At 35.8% G+C, this 16311-nt stretch overlaps 3 protein-coding genes across 5 annotated transcripts; all 3 read left to right on the top strand.

Annotated features, from left to right (window-relative positions):
- LOC18780912 (receptor-like protein 2) lies at positions 733-3083 on the top strand. The gene has a single exon (XM_007213246.2). The coding sequence runs from the start codon at positions 733-735 to the stop codon at positions 2950-2952; it is 2220 nt and encodes a 739-aa protein (XP_007213308.1). The 3' UTR covers positions 2953-3083.
- Positions 6758-9259, top strand: LOC18779781 (receptor-like protein 2). 2 transcript variants are annotated; one of them, XM_020562637.1, is made up of 2 exons: positions 6758-8295; positions 8401-9259. In XM_020562637.1, the coding sequence occupies exons 1-2, from the start codon at positions 6792-6794 to the stop codon at positions 8994-8996; spliced, it is 2100 nt and encodes a 699-aa protein (XP_020418226.1). In that variant the 5' UTR covers positions 6758-6791; the 3' UTR covers positions 8997-9259. The 2 variants fall into 2 exon arrangements, with proteins under 2 accessions (XP_020418226.1, XP_007214181.2); XM_007214119.2 differs by having other exon boundaries at positions 6758-9259.
- On the top strand, positions 11161-13699 carry LOC18780103 (receptor-like protein 2). Of its 2 annotated transcripts, XM_020561351.1 has the most exons (2): positions 11161-12366; positions 12520-13699. In XM_020561351.1, exons 1-2 carry the CDS (start codon positions 11331-11333, stop codon positions 13482-13484), a joined length of 2001 nt encoding a protein of 666 aa, XP_020416940.1. In that variant the 5' UTR covers positions 11161-11330; the 3' UTR covers positions 13485-13699. The 2 variants fall into 2 exon arrangements, with proteins under 2 accessions (XP_020416940.1, XP_020416939.1); XM_020561350.1 differs by having other exon boundaries at positions 11161-13699.

Genomic DNA, 16311 nt, shown 5'->3' with positions numbered 1-16311 from the left:
AAAAAAAACCTGGACTTGAGGGAGCAGGGAAGAGAGAACAGAGCTGAGAAGAAAGAAGAGAGAGAGAGATTGAGCAGACGAGGAGAGAAGGAAAAATAATAAAAAAAGAAAGAGAGAGGAGGAAAAATAATAAAAAAGATAGAGGGAACAAACGGAAAGAAAGAGAGACAAGATAAAATAGAATATAAAAAAAAGTGTGAGATATTAAACAAATGACAATTGGCGCAGATCCGATCATCAAAACACAAATCCATAATGAATTCAAATTCTTCAACTCCGTAATGGAGAAGGACCCTATATGTATAGCACACTTTTATTGACTGAAAACTACGGCGTGCACTAAAAGCACACCATTAAACAAGGAAGAAAAAATCTATTTAAGGCGCGCTCAAATTGCACGCCATAAAAACCCATCTTTTACGGTGCACATAACATACACGTCGTAAATACCATGCCGTAAATACTCAAATTTCTTGTAGTGAAATAATTTGCTCAAGTCCTTTGAATTAAGTAGCTCAAGTCCTCTCCTGGTGGCCCCTCTTAAGGGTCTTCTCTTTGAATATATAATTTGCATCAAATTTTTTGTAGTGAAATAACATGCACGCCGACTTCTCAATTTGCAGTGATGCTTACATATTGTTTCCAAGCATCTTACGTTGCTTATATATATATACAAACCTGTGAGCAAAGACACCTACACAAATCAACATTCTGGTGCAGCCTTACAACTTAATGGCTCATGGTTTCCTTCTCTTCCTCTTATTCTCTTACACAATATCTACAAATATTCATGCCTACAAACAAACTGAACATGCCTCCCTCCTGTCCTTTGCTTCCACTCTATCTTCCCCTCCTTTAAATTGGACATCCATTGATTACTGTCGTTGGAAGGGCATCACTTGTAATCAAGATGGTTGGGTCACCCATTTGCTCTTGCCTTTCAAAGGGATCAAAGGAGGTATTTCTGCTTCACTTGGAAATCTCACACATCTCACCCACTTGAACCTTTCCCACAATTCACTATATGGTTCACTTAAAACTCAGTTCTTCTTGTCTTTGAATCGACTCGAGTTCCTTGATTTGAGCTATAATCTTCTTTCTGGAGAGCTGCCATTTTCTCTATCATCCAGCAATATCCGAACAGTCGATTTGTCCAGCAATCACTTTCAGGGTGCAATTTCATCTTCATTCTTCCAACGAGCAAGCAACTTGACTAGTTTCAATGTCAGCAACAATACCTTCACAGGATATGCCCCATCCTTTATTTGTCTGCATTCTTCTCCCTTTATTAGGCTATTGGATTTTTCTTCCAATGAATTCAGTGGCAACCTTGCTTTCGGACTCGGGGGGTGTTCCGAACTTAAGGTTTTTCGTGCTGGTCACAATAACCTTTCAGGATTACTTCCAGAAGATATCTATAATGCTACCAAACTTGAAGAAATTGCAATACCTCTCAATTCATTAGGTGGATCCATTAGTGATAAAATTATCAACCTCACCAACCTTGCAATCCTTGACTTCTACATTAATCAATTGAGCGGTGGGCTTCCGTTCAATTTGGGGAAGCTCTCCAAGCTGAAGTTTGTGAACCTTGATTTCAACTATTTAGAAGGTGCTTTGCCCCCATCTTTGATGAATTGCGCAAACCTTGTAGAACTTCATTTGGGATTCAACAACTTGGAAGGAGATATCTCCATGCTTGATTTCTCCATACTTAGTCAACTTACAAAACTTGACTTAAGGGGGAATAACTTCACTGGTACGTTGCCAGTAAGCCTTTATTCATGTAGGTCCCTAAAAGCCATTGGATTGACTGGAAATCATCTAGAAGGACAAATACAAACCGAGATTCTTTCATTGAAATCCTTGTCTTTCCTCTCTCTTGGTTACAACCAATTCACTAACCTCACAGGGGCAATGAAGATATTAATGAGTAGCAAAAGTCTTCACATACTCTTTCTTACTGGTTCCTTTGTAGGTGAGAGAATGCCATCTGGTGATGACATGGTTGATTTTGATGGATTCCAAAATCTTTGGTTGTTGAGTTTGGCCTATTGTAACCTCACTGGTCAAATACCTATGTGGTTATCAAAGCTAAAAAATCTGGAGATCTTGAGTCTAAATGTTAATCAAATCACAGGGCGAATTCCAAGTTGGCTAGGAACTCTTCCTAGACTGTTTTATATCAACTTGTCACACAATCGAATTTCAGGTGAATTTCCAAAGCAACTTTGTAGACTACCAAGTTTGATTTCTAAACCTATTGCATCTGAAGTAGACCAATATGAATTTGAATTGCCTCTCATCACAATCTCAGATAGAAAAACTTATCCACCGCACAGATTGTCTTACTTTCCAGCGTTGATAGACCTATCTGACAATAACATTGATGGAGATATACCTACTGAGATCGGCCAATTGCAGCTTCTCCGCAAATTGTATCTTAACTCCAACAATTTCGTCGGCGTCATTCCAGACCAAATATCTAACCTAAAAGAATTAGAGGTTTTGAACCTCTCCATGAATCATTTGTCTGGAAAAATCACATTGTCTTTGCTGAGACTTAATTTTTTGAGAAGCCTTGATGTCTCATACAATAATCTCCAAGGACCAATACCAACAAGCACTCAGATCCAAAGCTTCAACGCTTCTTCCTTTGAGGGGAATCCAAAACTTTGTGGTGACCCGCTTCCAAACAAGTGCGGACCAAATAAGGGCATTGATGGAGATAACAAGAACAAAGACGTGGACAATGGGCTTCATCAACTTCCATGGCTTTATATCTTTGCTGCATTTGGGTTCATAGTGGGATTTTGGGGAGTCTGTGGTTCTTTAGTTATTAACAAGACATGGAGATATGCATATTTTCGATTCGTCGACAATGTACAAGATAGGTTGTATGCGATGGTAACAATGCGCATCAACACGATCAAGAGAAGTCTTAGAGGCTAGACATATTATTGAAGTTTTTATTTTACATTTGTTGTTTGCATTTCTATTTTTCTTCTTCTTTTCTTTTGTGTTCCGAATGTAATAAAGCACAGTTTGTTCTTACAGTTGATGTCTTCTTTTTCAGATGCAATTTCTTCACTCTACCTTTTGCAAGTAACAAAATACAACTTAAGCTATATTGCGCATTCAAGACGTTTTGTTTTCTAGATAAAAGTGAAGGATTATGTTGAAAATACTGCACATTTGTGCTAAAGAAATATGGAAAAATCTAGAAGCTTGGAGAAAAAGCTAATGTCGGCTTGGAGTAGAAAATATCCTAGAAGGATATTGAGAATTCTGAAATGGGATGTCGGCAGCCACTGCAACTTGGATAATTATCTAGAGAAAGCCACACATATGTGGCTGGGGTTAATCTTCCTTACCAAGGTACGCTCGGTTGATCAAGACTATAAATAGACATATATGTGATCCAAACAATGTGGAGCAAAAAAATTGCTACCCAACCTAAGCTAGTAAACTAGCAACCTAAACTAGCTAGCCGTGTATCGAATCAACCTAAGGTGGTGAGGATTGGCCAAGAGAACTCCCAATGGAGCAAAGAGCTAACCCACCATTGTGGAGGCTCACTAATCTAAATCTAGTGTGGTGGCCAATAGCCACGTGAAGGCCATTTAGCCTTCGGTTCTATGTACACAAAACTATGTACTATTCTCCTCCAAATTAATAAACACTTTGTTTCAACTCTAAAACTATGTACACAAAGCACTTTAGGTAATGATCTGCATATGTACTTCATGTGTCCATTCAAAATACCATTGATTTGGTTGATCACATCTCTAGTGATTCTATTGACCTAATATTGTTTCTGAAGTTATATTTATATGAAAAACGAATTTAAAAAAAAAATAAAGAATTGTTTTTGTGACAACAAGGCTGCAATAGCTATTGCACAAAATCCAGTTCAACATGATCGCACCAAACATGTTGAGGTAGATTGATACTATATCAAACAGAAGCTCGAAGCTAAAGTGAGTCAGCTTCCTTTCGTAAAGTCTGAGATCAATTGGAGGATATTTTGACAAATGCAATTTCCAGTAAAGCATTCACTGGACCAATTGGGCATTGGCGACATCTATGCACCAACGTAAGGGGGAGTGTTGGCATAACTTGTGGACCATTGACTTTCTTTCCTTACACACCAAGGATTCCCATTATAGTTATATTTGATTTACTTTAATTCATGATTTCCTACTATAAATAGAAATAGGAATTTATTATTTATTTGCCCATTAAAATTCTGTTGTATTATAAATATAACCTTCTACAAGGAGAAGAATACACAGAAAATTCCCACAAACAAATATTCTCATATTAGGTTTCATATTTTAGCGCATTTCTTGTGTGTGTGCTTTCTCTACTTCAATTTTACATAAAATTGAATCATCGTCTCTCTATAAAATTCTAGTGGGGTTTACTTGAGGTTGGAGTGTGTATGTCACAAAACATCACATGCGAGTAACTCTTTTTGTTTTTGTTTGTTTTTTTCGTCAACCATAAAAACTCATGCCCCTGTAAAATCTTTTCCTTTTCTTATCAGGCTTTCCTTTTTCATATAGGTTGTAATTCTGTTTGAAAGTTGAATGAAAGATTTACGTGATGACCCAGTTTACATATAAAAGAAAATAATATTTTTGATATATCGTTTTTAGGCAGAAAAAAAGCCACAATGAAATGTTGAAAGATAACAGTTTCAAATAGGGTACTACATATATGTAGATGGATCTTTCTGTCCAGGTTTTGTTTTATTGTCATTTTCCGGATTTATTGCTAGCTCAAACACAACACACAACTATTTTGAGGAGGATGTATAGAAAACCTATATACTTCAAAAGAAATGACAACTGGTCTAAATACATATCTTGGGGCTTTGTCATTTTGCTATGCTTCGTATCCTTGAAAGACATTCTCGATGTGGAAGGACATTCTTCTGTTTTTTTTTTTCTCAGTAAATTATAAGCCTGTAGATGTTATATCTAAGAACAATGCTACTCTTAATTTCACATTTGTATACCAAATCCTTATACCATCTTATGTGGCAACTGAGGTAGACAGCCACATCAATTAAAATTATTTAATATTTTCTTTTCTTTTATGATTTATTCAAATATTTATTTTTTTAATTGTCTTAATTAAAATACACTTCATTGATTTAATTCATGCCACATCATGTGGTACAGAAATGTGGGATAAAAATGTGATAAATGTAGCATTACTCTATCAATAAATATCCACTTATATTTTCTAACACATGAGTTATACCATGTGACATACTCTCATACTATGTACACTATAATTACTCGCACTTAAAGCATCGACAATGGGGTCCCTAAACACCTCCTTAGGCAAATTTTAGGGAAGAATTGAAAAAATACAACTCCAACCATAGTCCTATTCACCTCCTAAAATAAAGAGACCTCTAGGAACTCCTAAATCTGAGGAGAGAGAAAGGACTCCTAGTGACTCTCCTTATAATTTAATGGTGTTTCCTTTTATGCATAGTTTAAACTTTTAATTAATACAAGCTTTTTTTTTATTTTTTTTTATTTTTTTATTTTTTTATTTTATAGAGATGATAACCAATCATATTGAATTAAAAAATAACTATAGTGACTTCCTAACTTAGGGAGCATGATTGGAGTTCAAATTTTATAGAGTTCCTAAAATAACTTTTGTGTGTTTTTAGCTAAATTTTAACTAAAGAATAGGGAGCATGACCTTTGCCTACATAATTATTGACTAATTCCTTGAGATCGGGTATTTATTATTTCAGTATGTGGTTGAGTAGCTGGGATATTGAATGTTGGTGCTGACATTAGACAAGCTTCTTTAAACAGTGGTTATGTGATTGACAGACAGCAGAGAAGTTTTCATCTTTCAACGAAAACAATAAGTTTCAAAAAAACAAACGAAAATTTTAATTTGACCTTTATTGTCATTATGGTGGCTTTGGCTAGCTAGGTCGTATTTGCATATGACTCTGTTCTTTAAAGAAATTTTATTGGTCCCGTACCTAATAAATTTTCAACTTTAATTTTTATACTACTTTTTACAATTTGATCTTTTCTATTTTATTTTTGTCATTCGATAGGGAGGAAAATGGGGGAGTATTATATTGGGTTGCCTCAAGATTGTCTTTTACGTGAATCGAACTCCAGTGTAACATTAGCATTGATTTTACTAGTTGCTACTGCCATCGTCGAAAGAGCATTTTTAGTAATGAAAGTTTTGAAGAATTTATTGCGAAATCGGATGGGAGATTACATGATTATATATATATTTGATGGCATTGATAATGAAGCCATTATATTAATTGCTACGGTTTCAGAACATGAAAACATGTCAGGGTAGATTGTAATCTATTTCATGCAGTAAAACATTATGGATTAAATATATAAACTTTGTCTTAGATATGTTATATGTTTCATGCCTTTTTGTCTTGTGCTTCATATAGCGTTGTGTACTAAAAATCAACTATAGTTGATCTGTTTGGTCCGAGACTTGTGAATGGGAGGCCAATGTAATGATGAGATCAGGCTTGACTAGCAATGTAACGTTCCAAATTTTCAAGACAAAATATCAATAATTTGCTCAAGTCCTCTCCCGGTGGCCCCCTCTTAAAACCCGGTGAGGTCTTCTCTTTGAATATATAATTTGCAACTTGCAGCTGTTGTTTGCCGACTTCTCAATTTCCAGTGATGCTTACATATCGTTTTCAAGCATCGTATATATATACAAACCTGTGAGCAACGGCACTAGCATATAAACATACACAAATCAACATGCTAGTGCAGCCTTATAACTTAATGGCTCATAGCTTCCTTCTCTTCCTCTTATTCTCTGACATTATATCTACAAACATTCATGCCTGCAAACAAACTGAACGAAGCTCCCTCATATCCTTTGGCTCCACTCTATCTTCTCCTCCTTTAAATTGGACATCCATTGATTGCTGTCGTTGGAAGGGCATCACTTGTAATCAAGATGGTTGGGTCACCCATTTGCTCTTGCCTTTCAAAGGGATCAAAGGAGGTATCTCTCCTTCACTTGGAAATCTCACACATCTCACCCACTTGAACCTTTCCCACAATTCACTATATGGTTCACTTGAAACTCAGTTCTTCTTGTCTTTGAATCGACTCGAGTTCCTTGACTTGAGCTATAATCTTCTTTCTGGAGAGCTACCATTTTCTCTACTATCCAGCAGTATCCGGACAGTCGATTTGTCCAGTAATCACTTTCATGGTTCAATTCCATCTTTCATCTTCCAACGAGCAAGCAACTTGACTAGTTTCAATGTCAGCAACAATACCTTCACAGGGTATGTCCCATCCTCTATCTGTCTCCATTCTTCTCCCTTTGTTAGGCTATTGGATTTTTCTTCCAATGAATTCAGTGGCAACCTTGCTCTTGGGCTAGGGGAGTGTTCCAAACTTGAGGTTTTTCGTGCTGGTCACAATAACCTTTCAGGTTTACTTCCAGAAGATATCTATAATGCTACCAAACTTGAAGAAATTGCAGTACCTCTCAATTCACTACGTGGAGCCATTAGTGAAAAAATTGTCAACCTCACCAACCTTGCAATCCTTGACCTCTACATTAATGAATTGAGCAGCGAGCTTCCTTTCAATTTGGGGAAGCTCTCCAAGTTGAAGTTTGTGAACCTTGATTTCAACAATTTAGAAGGTGCTTTGCCCCCATCTTTGATGAATTGCACAAACCTTATAGAACTACATTTGGGATTCAACAACTTGGAAGGAGATATCTCCATGCTTGATTTCTACAGACTTAGTCAACTCACAAAACTTGACTTAAGGGTGAATAGCTTCACTGGTACGTTGCCAACAAGCCTTTACTCATGTAGGTCCCTAAAAGCCATTGGATTGACTAGAAATCATCTAGAAGGACAAATACAAGCCGAGATTCTTTCATTGAAATCCTTATCCTTCCTCTCGCTTGGTTACAATCGATTCACCAACCTCACAGGGGCAATGAAGATATTAATGAGTAGCGAAAGTCTTCACACACTCTTGCTTACTGGTTCCTTCGTAGGTGAGGGAATGCCTTCTGATGATGACATGGTTGGTTTTGATGGATTCCAAAATCTTTGGATGTTGAGTTTGGCCTATTGTGACCTCACTGGTCAAATACCTGTGTGGTTATCAAAGCTAAAAAATCTAGAGCTCTTGAGTCTAAATTTTAATCAAATCACAGGGCGAATTCCAAGTTGGCTAGGAACTCTTCCTAGACTGTTTTATATCAACTTGTCATACAATCGAATTTCAGGTGAATTTCCAAAGCAACTTTGTAGACTACCAAGTTTGGTTTATGGACCTGTTGCATCTCAAGTAGACCAATATGAATTTGAATTGCCTCTCTTCAAAATCACAGGTAAACGACAAACTTATCCACCGCGCAGATTGTCTTACTTTCCAGGATTGATAGACCTATCTCACAATAACATTTATGGAGATATACCTACTGAGATCAGCCAATTACAGCTTCTCCGCGAATTGTATCTTAACTCCAACAACTTCGCCGGCGTCATTCCAGACCAAATATCTGACCTAAAAGATTTAGAGGTTTTGAACCTCTCCATGAATCATTTGTCTGGAAAAATCCCATCGTCTTTGGTGAGCCTTAATTTTTTGAAAAGGTTTGATGTCTCATACAATAATCTCCAAGGACCAATACCAACAAGCACTCAAATCCAAAGCTTCAACACTTCTTCCTTTGCGGGGAATCCAAAACTTTGTGGTGCCCCGCTTCCAAACAAGTGCGGACCAAATAAGGGCATTGATGAAGATAACAAGAACAACAAAGACAGTGACAATTGGCTACATCAACTTCCATGGTTTTATATTTTCGCTGCATTGGGATTCATAGTGGGATTTTGGGGAGTCTGTGGTTCTTTAGTTATTAACAAGACATGGAGATACACATATTTTCAATTCATCGACACGATGAACAGAAGGCTTAGAGGCTAATTCTATATTATTGTAGTTTTTGTTTTACATTTTTTGTTTGCTTATGTTTCTTTCTTTTCTTTTGTGTTACTGATGTGGTAAGGCACAGTTTATCCTTATAATTATGTCTTTCTTTTCTGATGCGATCTCTTCACGCTACCATGAATGCTATATCAACTGAATAGTATGTTTATGAAAGCAAAGCAAGGAACAAATACAACTTCAGCTACATATGTTTATGGATGCAAAGAATTGAGTGAAACGAACTTATTAATTTGACAGGAGGACAATACAATAATATTTTCTTTATCTCTGAAATTAAACTTCCGGCAAGGTTCCATCCGAATGCTGGTTTTTGTATTTCACAGAATTTTAGCACAACTACAGATGACTTTCTTAAACAAAAATTTCAGAACAGTTCAGACTAAATATTTTGAGATATTAAATCTTGTCTCAAAGTAAAATGAGAGAAACTATACTATTGGTAATTCTAATGTGAATGTGATATCATATCATATTTTATTGGTACAAGTGCATAACTTGTATAGGGTATAAAAAAGTGTCTGCGGCTACGGCTATATGAAGAAAAAAAAGTTAATTAGCGGTCCCTCATAACCAGTGTGCAAAGTCAATATGCAAATGAGACTTGTGGATACAATAAAGCAATATGGTCTGCATTGTGCACAATCGAAGACTAATACTAGCCAAACACACTAAGTCAAACAACGGTCAAGATGATCTAGAAACTACTGTTGCAGAGAAACTAGTTTCCAGAGGGTAGATTTACTTTATATTTTACAGTTCCATTTGTGTTCGGGCTGTTGTCTTTTTTTTTTTTCTTTCTGTTTTCTTGTTTTCCTTATGTAATAAGGTACAGTTTGTTCTCATAATCTATTTTCTCTTTCTTTTTCTTTTTTTGTCAGTTAGAGATTAGTGTTTGGAATATGTAAGACACTTGATAGTAATAACAACTATGAAATAAGGAGGTCTGGTCCTCTCAACTAATGCGGTCTACAATAGTTAAAAGCCATGTACTACTATTGGCCACACAATGATGGCATTCAAGTTTTGTGGGCGAAAAAAATAACTTTTTTTAGAGTAAACCTCACGCTCGGGAGCAGCATTTTGTTGATTTTATTATCCGAGAGTGGGATGAAGTCTTTATTTCCTTTTAAAATCTCTCTTTGACGTATAGATATAGAGGGATTTGAAGAATTTGTATTGTACGGTTATGGTTGTTTGCCAATTTCTCAGTTTACAGTGATGTTTTGCCTTCAATGATAAATCATCATTTTCAAACTAAAATAAATTCCGAATGCCTTCAAAATGAAAGATGAAATTTCAGTCTTCTTCATTTTTCAAATATGGAATCGTTTCATGAAAGTGAAAGGTCTGCAATCACTTATGGTCTACTTGAGTAATACTATATGCAATCCCGTCACATTGACTTTGGACTCCCAATCAGGGTAATCTATAGACTTCAAAATAACAAGGTCTTTGCTTTGTGTTGTGGGGTTATGGTTGTTTGCCAATTTCTCAGTTTGCATGTGATGTTTAGCCGGTTAATGCTAAGTCAATAATCTCAAGCCAATGGGTTCCCACCACACTGGTGGTGGCTTCCCCCTTACCCGCATGGCACCAAACCCAGTAAAAGCACGGAAGACCAAACAGCATAAATATATCTTTTGGGTTTTTGTTTTACAAATATTATTTATATTGTTCTAGAGACCAAACTGCTTCTCCGGCAGTTTTAACATGAATAGAACGTCAATGTAATGTTGAGATAAGGCATGAGTAGCACTGTAACTCTCATGCCATGTCTTAACATTCTGGCTTCACTGTTACCAATTTTAACATTCCCTTCACAACTCAATTCTCTGTTATTCTTTTTTTAATTGCCGTGTAGAAGAGGCTTCTCTCGAATGAGTGCTGCATGTCTGCTAATGTAGATGTAGTTTCCTTCATGTGGGGCAAACAACTTGGAAAGAATGCCCAACTTTTCTTAGAAAACAACTTGGCACTTGGACTTTTAACATGGTTGGTGTGAACCCATCAAAATCAAAGATGAAATTTAAGCCCATCTTCTTCATTTTTCAAATGTGGAATTGCTTCATGAGAGTGACAGGACTGCAACCACGCATGGTCCACTTGACATTGACTTTGGAGTCCCAATCACTATAGACTTCAAAATATTCGCTTTGTGTTGTGTCGTTATGGTTAATGCAGGGTCAATAATCTAAAGCTAAAAGAAAAAAAAGAAATTATGTCTCTATTTGCTCCTATATATCTATCAAACCTGTGGGTAATGTAAATACACCAAAAGACTTGCTAGTACTGCAGCAGCCTTATAACCCAATGGCATATGGCTTCCTTCTCTTCTTATTTTTCTCTTCCATTATGTCCACACATATTCATGCATGCAACCAAACTGATCGCAGCTCTCTCATGTCCTTTATCCTAACTTTATCTTCTCTTTCCTTCAATTGGACCTCTGATAATTGTTGTCAATGGAAGGGCATCGCTTGTGATCAAGATAGTAGGGTCACCCATTTGCTCCTACCCTCCAAAGGGCTCAAAGGAGGTATGTTTCCCTCATCACTTGCAAATCTCACACATCTCACCCACTTGAATCTCTCGCATAATTCACTTTTTGGTTCACTTGACACTCAATTCTTTGTGACCTTGAATCGTCTTGAGATCCTTGATTTGAGTTATAACCTTCTTTCTGGAGAGCTACCATTTTCTCTACCATCCAGCAATAATATCCAGAAACTAGATTTGTCTAGCAATCACTTCCATGGTGCAATTCCATCTTCATTCTTCCACCAAGCTAGCAAATTGACTAGTTTCAATGTCAGCAACAATACCTTCACAGGGTATATCCCATCCTCGATTTGTCTCAAACATTCTTCTCCCTTCCTTAGGCTATTGGATTTTTCTTCCAATGAATTCAGTGGCAACCTTGCTCCTGGACTAGGGGACTGTTCCGAACTGCTGGTTTTTCGGGCCGGTCGCAATAACCTCTCAGGACTACTTCCAGAAGATATCTATAATGCTACTAAACTTGAAGAAATTTCATTACCTCTCAATTCGCTATATGGAGCCATTAGTGATAAAATTGTCAACCTCACCAACCTTGCAATCCTCAACCTCTTGTTTAATCATCTTGGCAGCGAGCTTCCTCTCAATTTTGGGAAGCTCTCCAAGTTGAAATATGTGAACCTTGATTTCAACAATTTAGAAGGTTATTTGCCCCCATCTTTGATGAATTGTACAAACCTTGAAGAACTACATGTGCAATCCAACAACTTGGAAGGAGATATCTCCATGCTTGATTTCTCCAGACTTAGTCAACTTACTAAACTTGACATAAGACTCAATAACTTCACTGGTATGTTCCCAATAAGCCTGTACTCATGTCGGTCCCTAAAAGCCATTCGATTGAGCAACAATCATCTAGAGGGACAAATACAAGTTGACATTCTTTCATTGAAATCTTTGTCCTTCCTCTCACTTGGTTTCAATCGATTCACCAACATCACAGGGGCAATGAAGATATTAATGAGTTGCAAAAGTCTTCACACACTCCTACTCACTGGTTCCTTTAAAGGTGAGGGAATGCCAGGTGATGATGACATGGCTGATATTGATGGATTCCAAAATCTTCGAGCATTGAGTTTCGCTGAATGCCAGCTCACGGGTCAAATACCTATATGGTTGTCAAAGCTCAACAAGCTAGAGATCTTGCTTCTGGGTAGTAATCAAATCACAGGGCCAATTCCAAGCTGGTTGGGGGCTCTTCCTAGACTGTATCATGTAAGCTTGCCAAAGAACCGAATTTCTGGTGAATTTCCAAAGCAACTTTGCAGACTACCAAGGTTGGTTTCCGAAGCATCTCAAGACGACACTAGTTATGAATTTGAATTGCCTTTCTTCTTGGGCCCTATAATCACAAACCCAAGTTATTATCTATCGTCGAAATTGTCTTCCTATCCAGCAATGATAGACCTATCTGAAAATAACATTGGTGGTGAGATACCTAATGAGATCGGCCAACTGCAGCATCTCCGCATGTTGCGTCTTGGCTACAACAACTTCTTTGGCGTCATTCCAGACCAAATATCTAATCTAAAAAATTTAGAGGTTTTAAGCCTCTCAATGAATCACTTGTCCGGAATAATCCCATCGTCATTGGAGAGCCTTAATTTTTTGAAAGAATTTAATGTCTCATACAATAATCTCAAAGGACCAATACCAACAAGCACCCAGCTCCAAAGCTTCGATGCTTCTGCCTTTGAGGGTAATCCCAATCTTTGTGGTGCCCCACTTCCAAATGAGTGTGGTCGACCAAATAAGGTCATTGAGGAAGATAATAACAACAACAAAGACGAGGGGAATGGGCATCAACTTCCATGGTTTTATATTTCTTCTGTTGTGCTAGGGTTTATAGTGGGATTTTGGGGAGTTTTTGGTTATTTAATTTTTAACAAGAGATGGAGGTATGCATAGTTTTGATTCATAGACAATGTACCTAATTGGCTCCATGCGATATAACTGTGAGCATCCCCACGATAAAAAGAAGGTTTAGAGGCTGGATATATATATATATATATATATATATTATTGTGCTTTTTATTTTACATTTTCAGTTTGCTTTTCTTTTGTGTTCGTGATGTTATAATAAGGTATAGTTGGTTCATATAATTCTTCTTTTTTGGATGTGATTTCTGCACGCTACCTTTGCAAGTAACAAATACAACTTCACCAAATGTCCATTATCATTTTCAAAGAAAAATCATGACAACTTAAGAGTCTGTTCTTTGGAGTCATTGTGGACTTTAAAAGGAGGTCTTGACTTGACCCTCTCTCATGGTGGCCCCCTCTTCAAACTCACTAATGGAAATCTCTCTTAAACGTGTGAAGGACGTTTTTTTTACCGACCGTCCTTTTCAGCAACACCACATACTACATATCTATCACTTTTCTACCACAAATATGTGTAAGTCCCTACAGGGAGATTTGGCTTGACTGTTACATTTTTCTCTTCACAACTGAATGCTCTGTTATTATTAATTTTATGTAGAAAAGCCTTCTTTTTGATTCAGTGCTGCTTATCTGATATGTGATGTAGAATTCTATAATGAGGGTCTTACCTTTGGATGAGGCTCTATCTTTTAATCGTTGGATTAAATTGGTTAGTTTGATCAAACGGTAAAAAAATTGAGCCTTAGATAAACCCTCACTATAGAATGACTCAATACGTGATATACGTAGTCTATGGGAATTTTATATCTTCCCCGCATTAGGTTCATAGTGAGATTTTGGGTATTAAGTTTATTTGTGGTCCAATTGTTCAATCTGGAGATCGACAAAAGTCTGAACCCATTTGTCTTTATTTCTTTTTAAACCCATGACATGGGGGCAAATCAGTTTTGGCCCAAACACAACTAAAGCTACAAATTCTGCATATGCGATTGGCAAAAACAACAGATTTGGCCAAATTCATGAAATATTGCCACGAACCTCTTTTTTATTGAAATTAAGTTTTGGGGTCTACATTGCGACGACTTTCATGTACTAAAGCCAAACTAATATTTTAGTACGAATTTGATCATCTGGTTTTGCTCATAGAGCTTGCATGGAGTAAGAACAAAGGAAAGACATTCTCGTACCTCTGCCATTTTCATATTATCTTCCTGCGCAATTAGAAACATTTTATATAACGCAAACCCTATAAGCATTTAAAAACATATATTATTCTAAGTACCTTTAAGTATGTTTGGGCATGAAGGCACACCCTGCAAAAATTTAATGCCTTCATGTGTGATAAAGCACTTTTAAAGTTTATATATTGTCAATTTATCATGCTCATGCGTACACCATGTATGTCATTGATTATCGATTTAAGTTTCCATAATCCTTATACATATATATGTATTTTTTCCAATAGAATGTTATACACCAAGTAAAGGAATTGTCAACAATCCTAATGTTGGAAGAGGTCCGACGAATTAATTAATTAAATATTACCATTCAACACACCATTGTCAATATTATTTGGCAGGAATGGAACATAAATCTCGTAAATGAAATGTTTTTTTTTTTTTAATACCACAGTCTTCATTACAAAAAGATAAATTGGAAAATAAAAATTTAATAAAAAGTTTCAATTCTGAATAAATTCATTAATAATTGATATTTTGAATATTTCACTATTCTTATATATATAGCATTACTCTTGGTGAAGAGCACCCCGTGAGACCAATCAGGCTTTCACTTTGGTTTCATTAATTAGTGGAAATCTACATATATGCACTAGTGCTGTAGATTATCTACCTGGCTTAACACTAATGTTGGTGTTTTTAGGTGACTTAAATAATATGCTGTCGAGGGAAAATGTTGGATTAATCATGTTTCTGGAGGGGTCATTCACTGGCATCTATGCACTAAATTGAAATTAGTGTTCAGTTGTCAGTTATGTCTCTCGAGCAAGAAAAGTTATTATCCGGTCCCATGATTAGTATGCGACACTTGATAGTATTAAATAACACTTATGAAAATCTTACAACATTTTCAATGTGGTTGCCTCCTTCGGTTGCGGCAAAGTGCTTGGAGTCGTCGGAGACTTGGGCTCGTTTGGTACACAGGACTGTCTTGGCATGGACTATGCTTAGGGACTAGCTTGGCTTGGCTTGGCTTGGCTTGGCTTGGTCTAAGTTGGATAACATTTATCCTGCGTTTGGTGTATGCTTGGACTAGAACTATAATTTTTTTATTTTTTCAAAAATATCTATATATATGTATATATGTATTTTATAATATATATATAATATATATGTATATATATGTATATAAGTATATTATAATAATATTATATATTTTAAATAATATAAACGTACATATATATATAAGTGTATATAGGTGTATATATGTATATTATAATATACATGGGTATAATACATATACATATATTTATATATATGTATGTATATTATAATATATAATATATATATGGGTATGTTATAATAATAATAATAATAATATACATGTATATACGTGTATATATGTATATTATATATGTATGTATATATACATATATATATTATATATATATATATTATAAAATACATATGTATATATAATATATGTATAATATATGTATATATATTATATATATTATAATATACATATATATACGTATATACATGCATATAATATATGTATATATAGGTGTATCTATATATTATAATATATACATGGGTATAATACATATACATATACATATGTATATTATAATAGATAATATATATGGGTATGTTATAATAATAATATACAT

This window comes from Prunus persica, chromosome G4 (assembly GCF_000346465.2).
Source record: "Prunus persica cultivar Lovell chromosome G4, Prunus_persica_NCBIv2, whole genome shotgun sequence".
Classification (NCBI taxonomy): domain Eukaryota; kingdom Viridiplantae; phylum Streptophyta; class Magnoliopsida; order Rosales; family Rosaceae; genus Prunus; species Prunus persica.
This window is presented reverse-complemented; position numbering and strand designations above follow the sequence as displayed.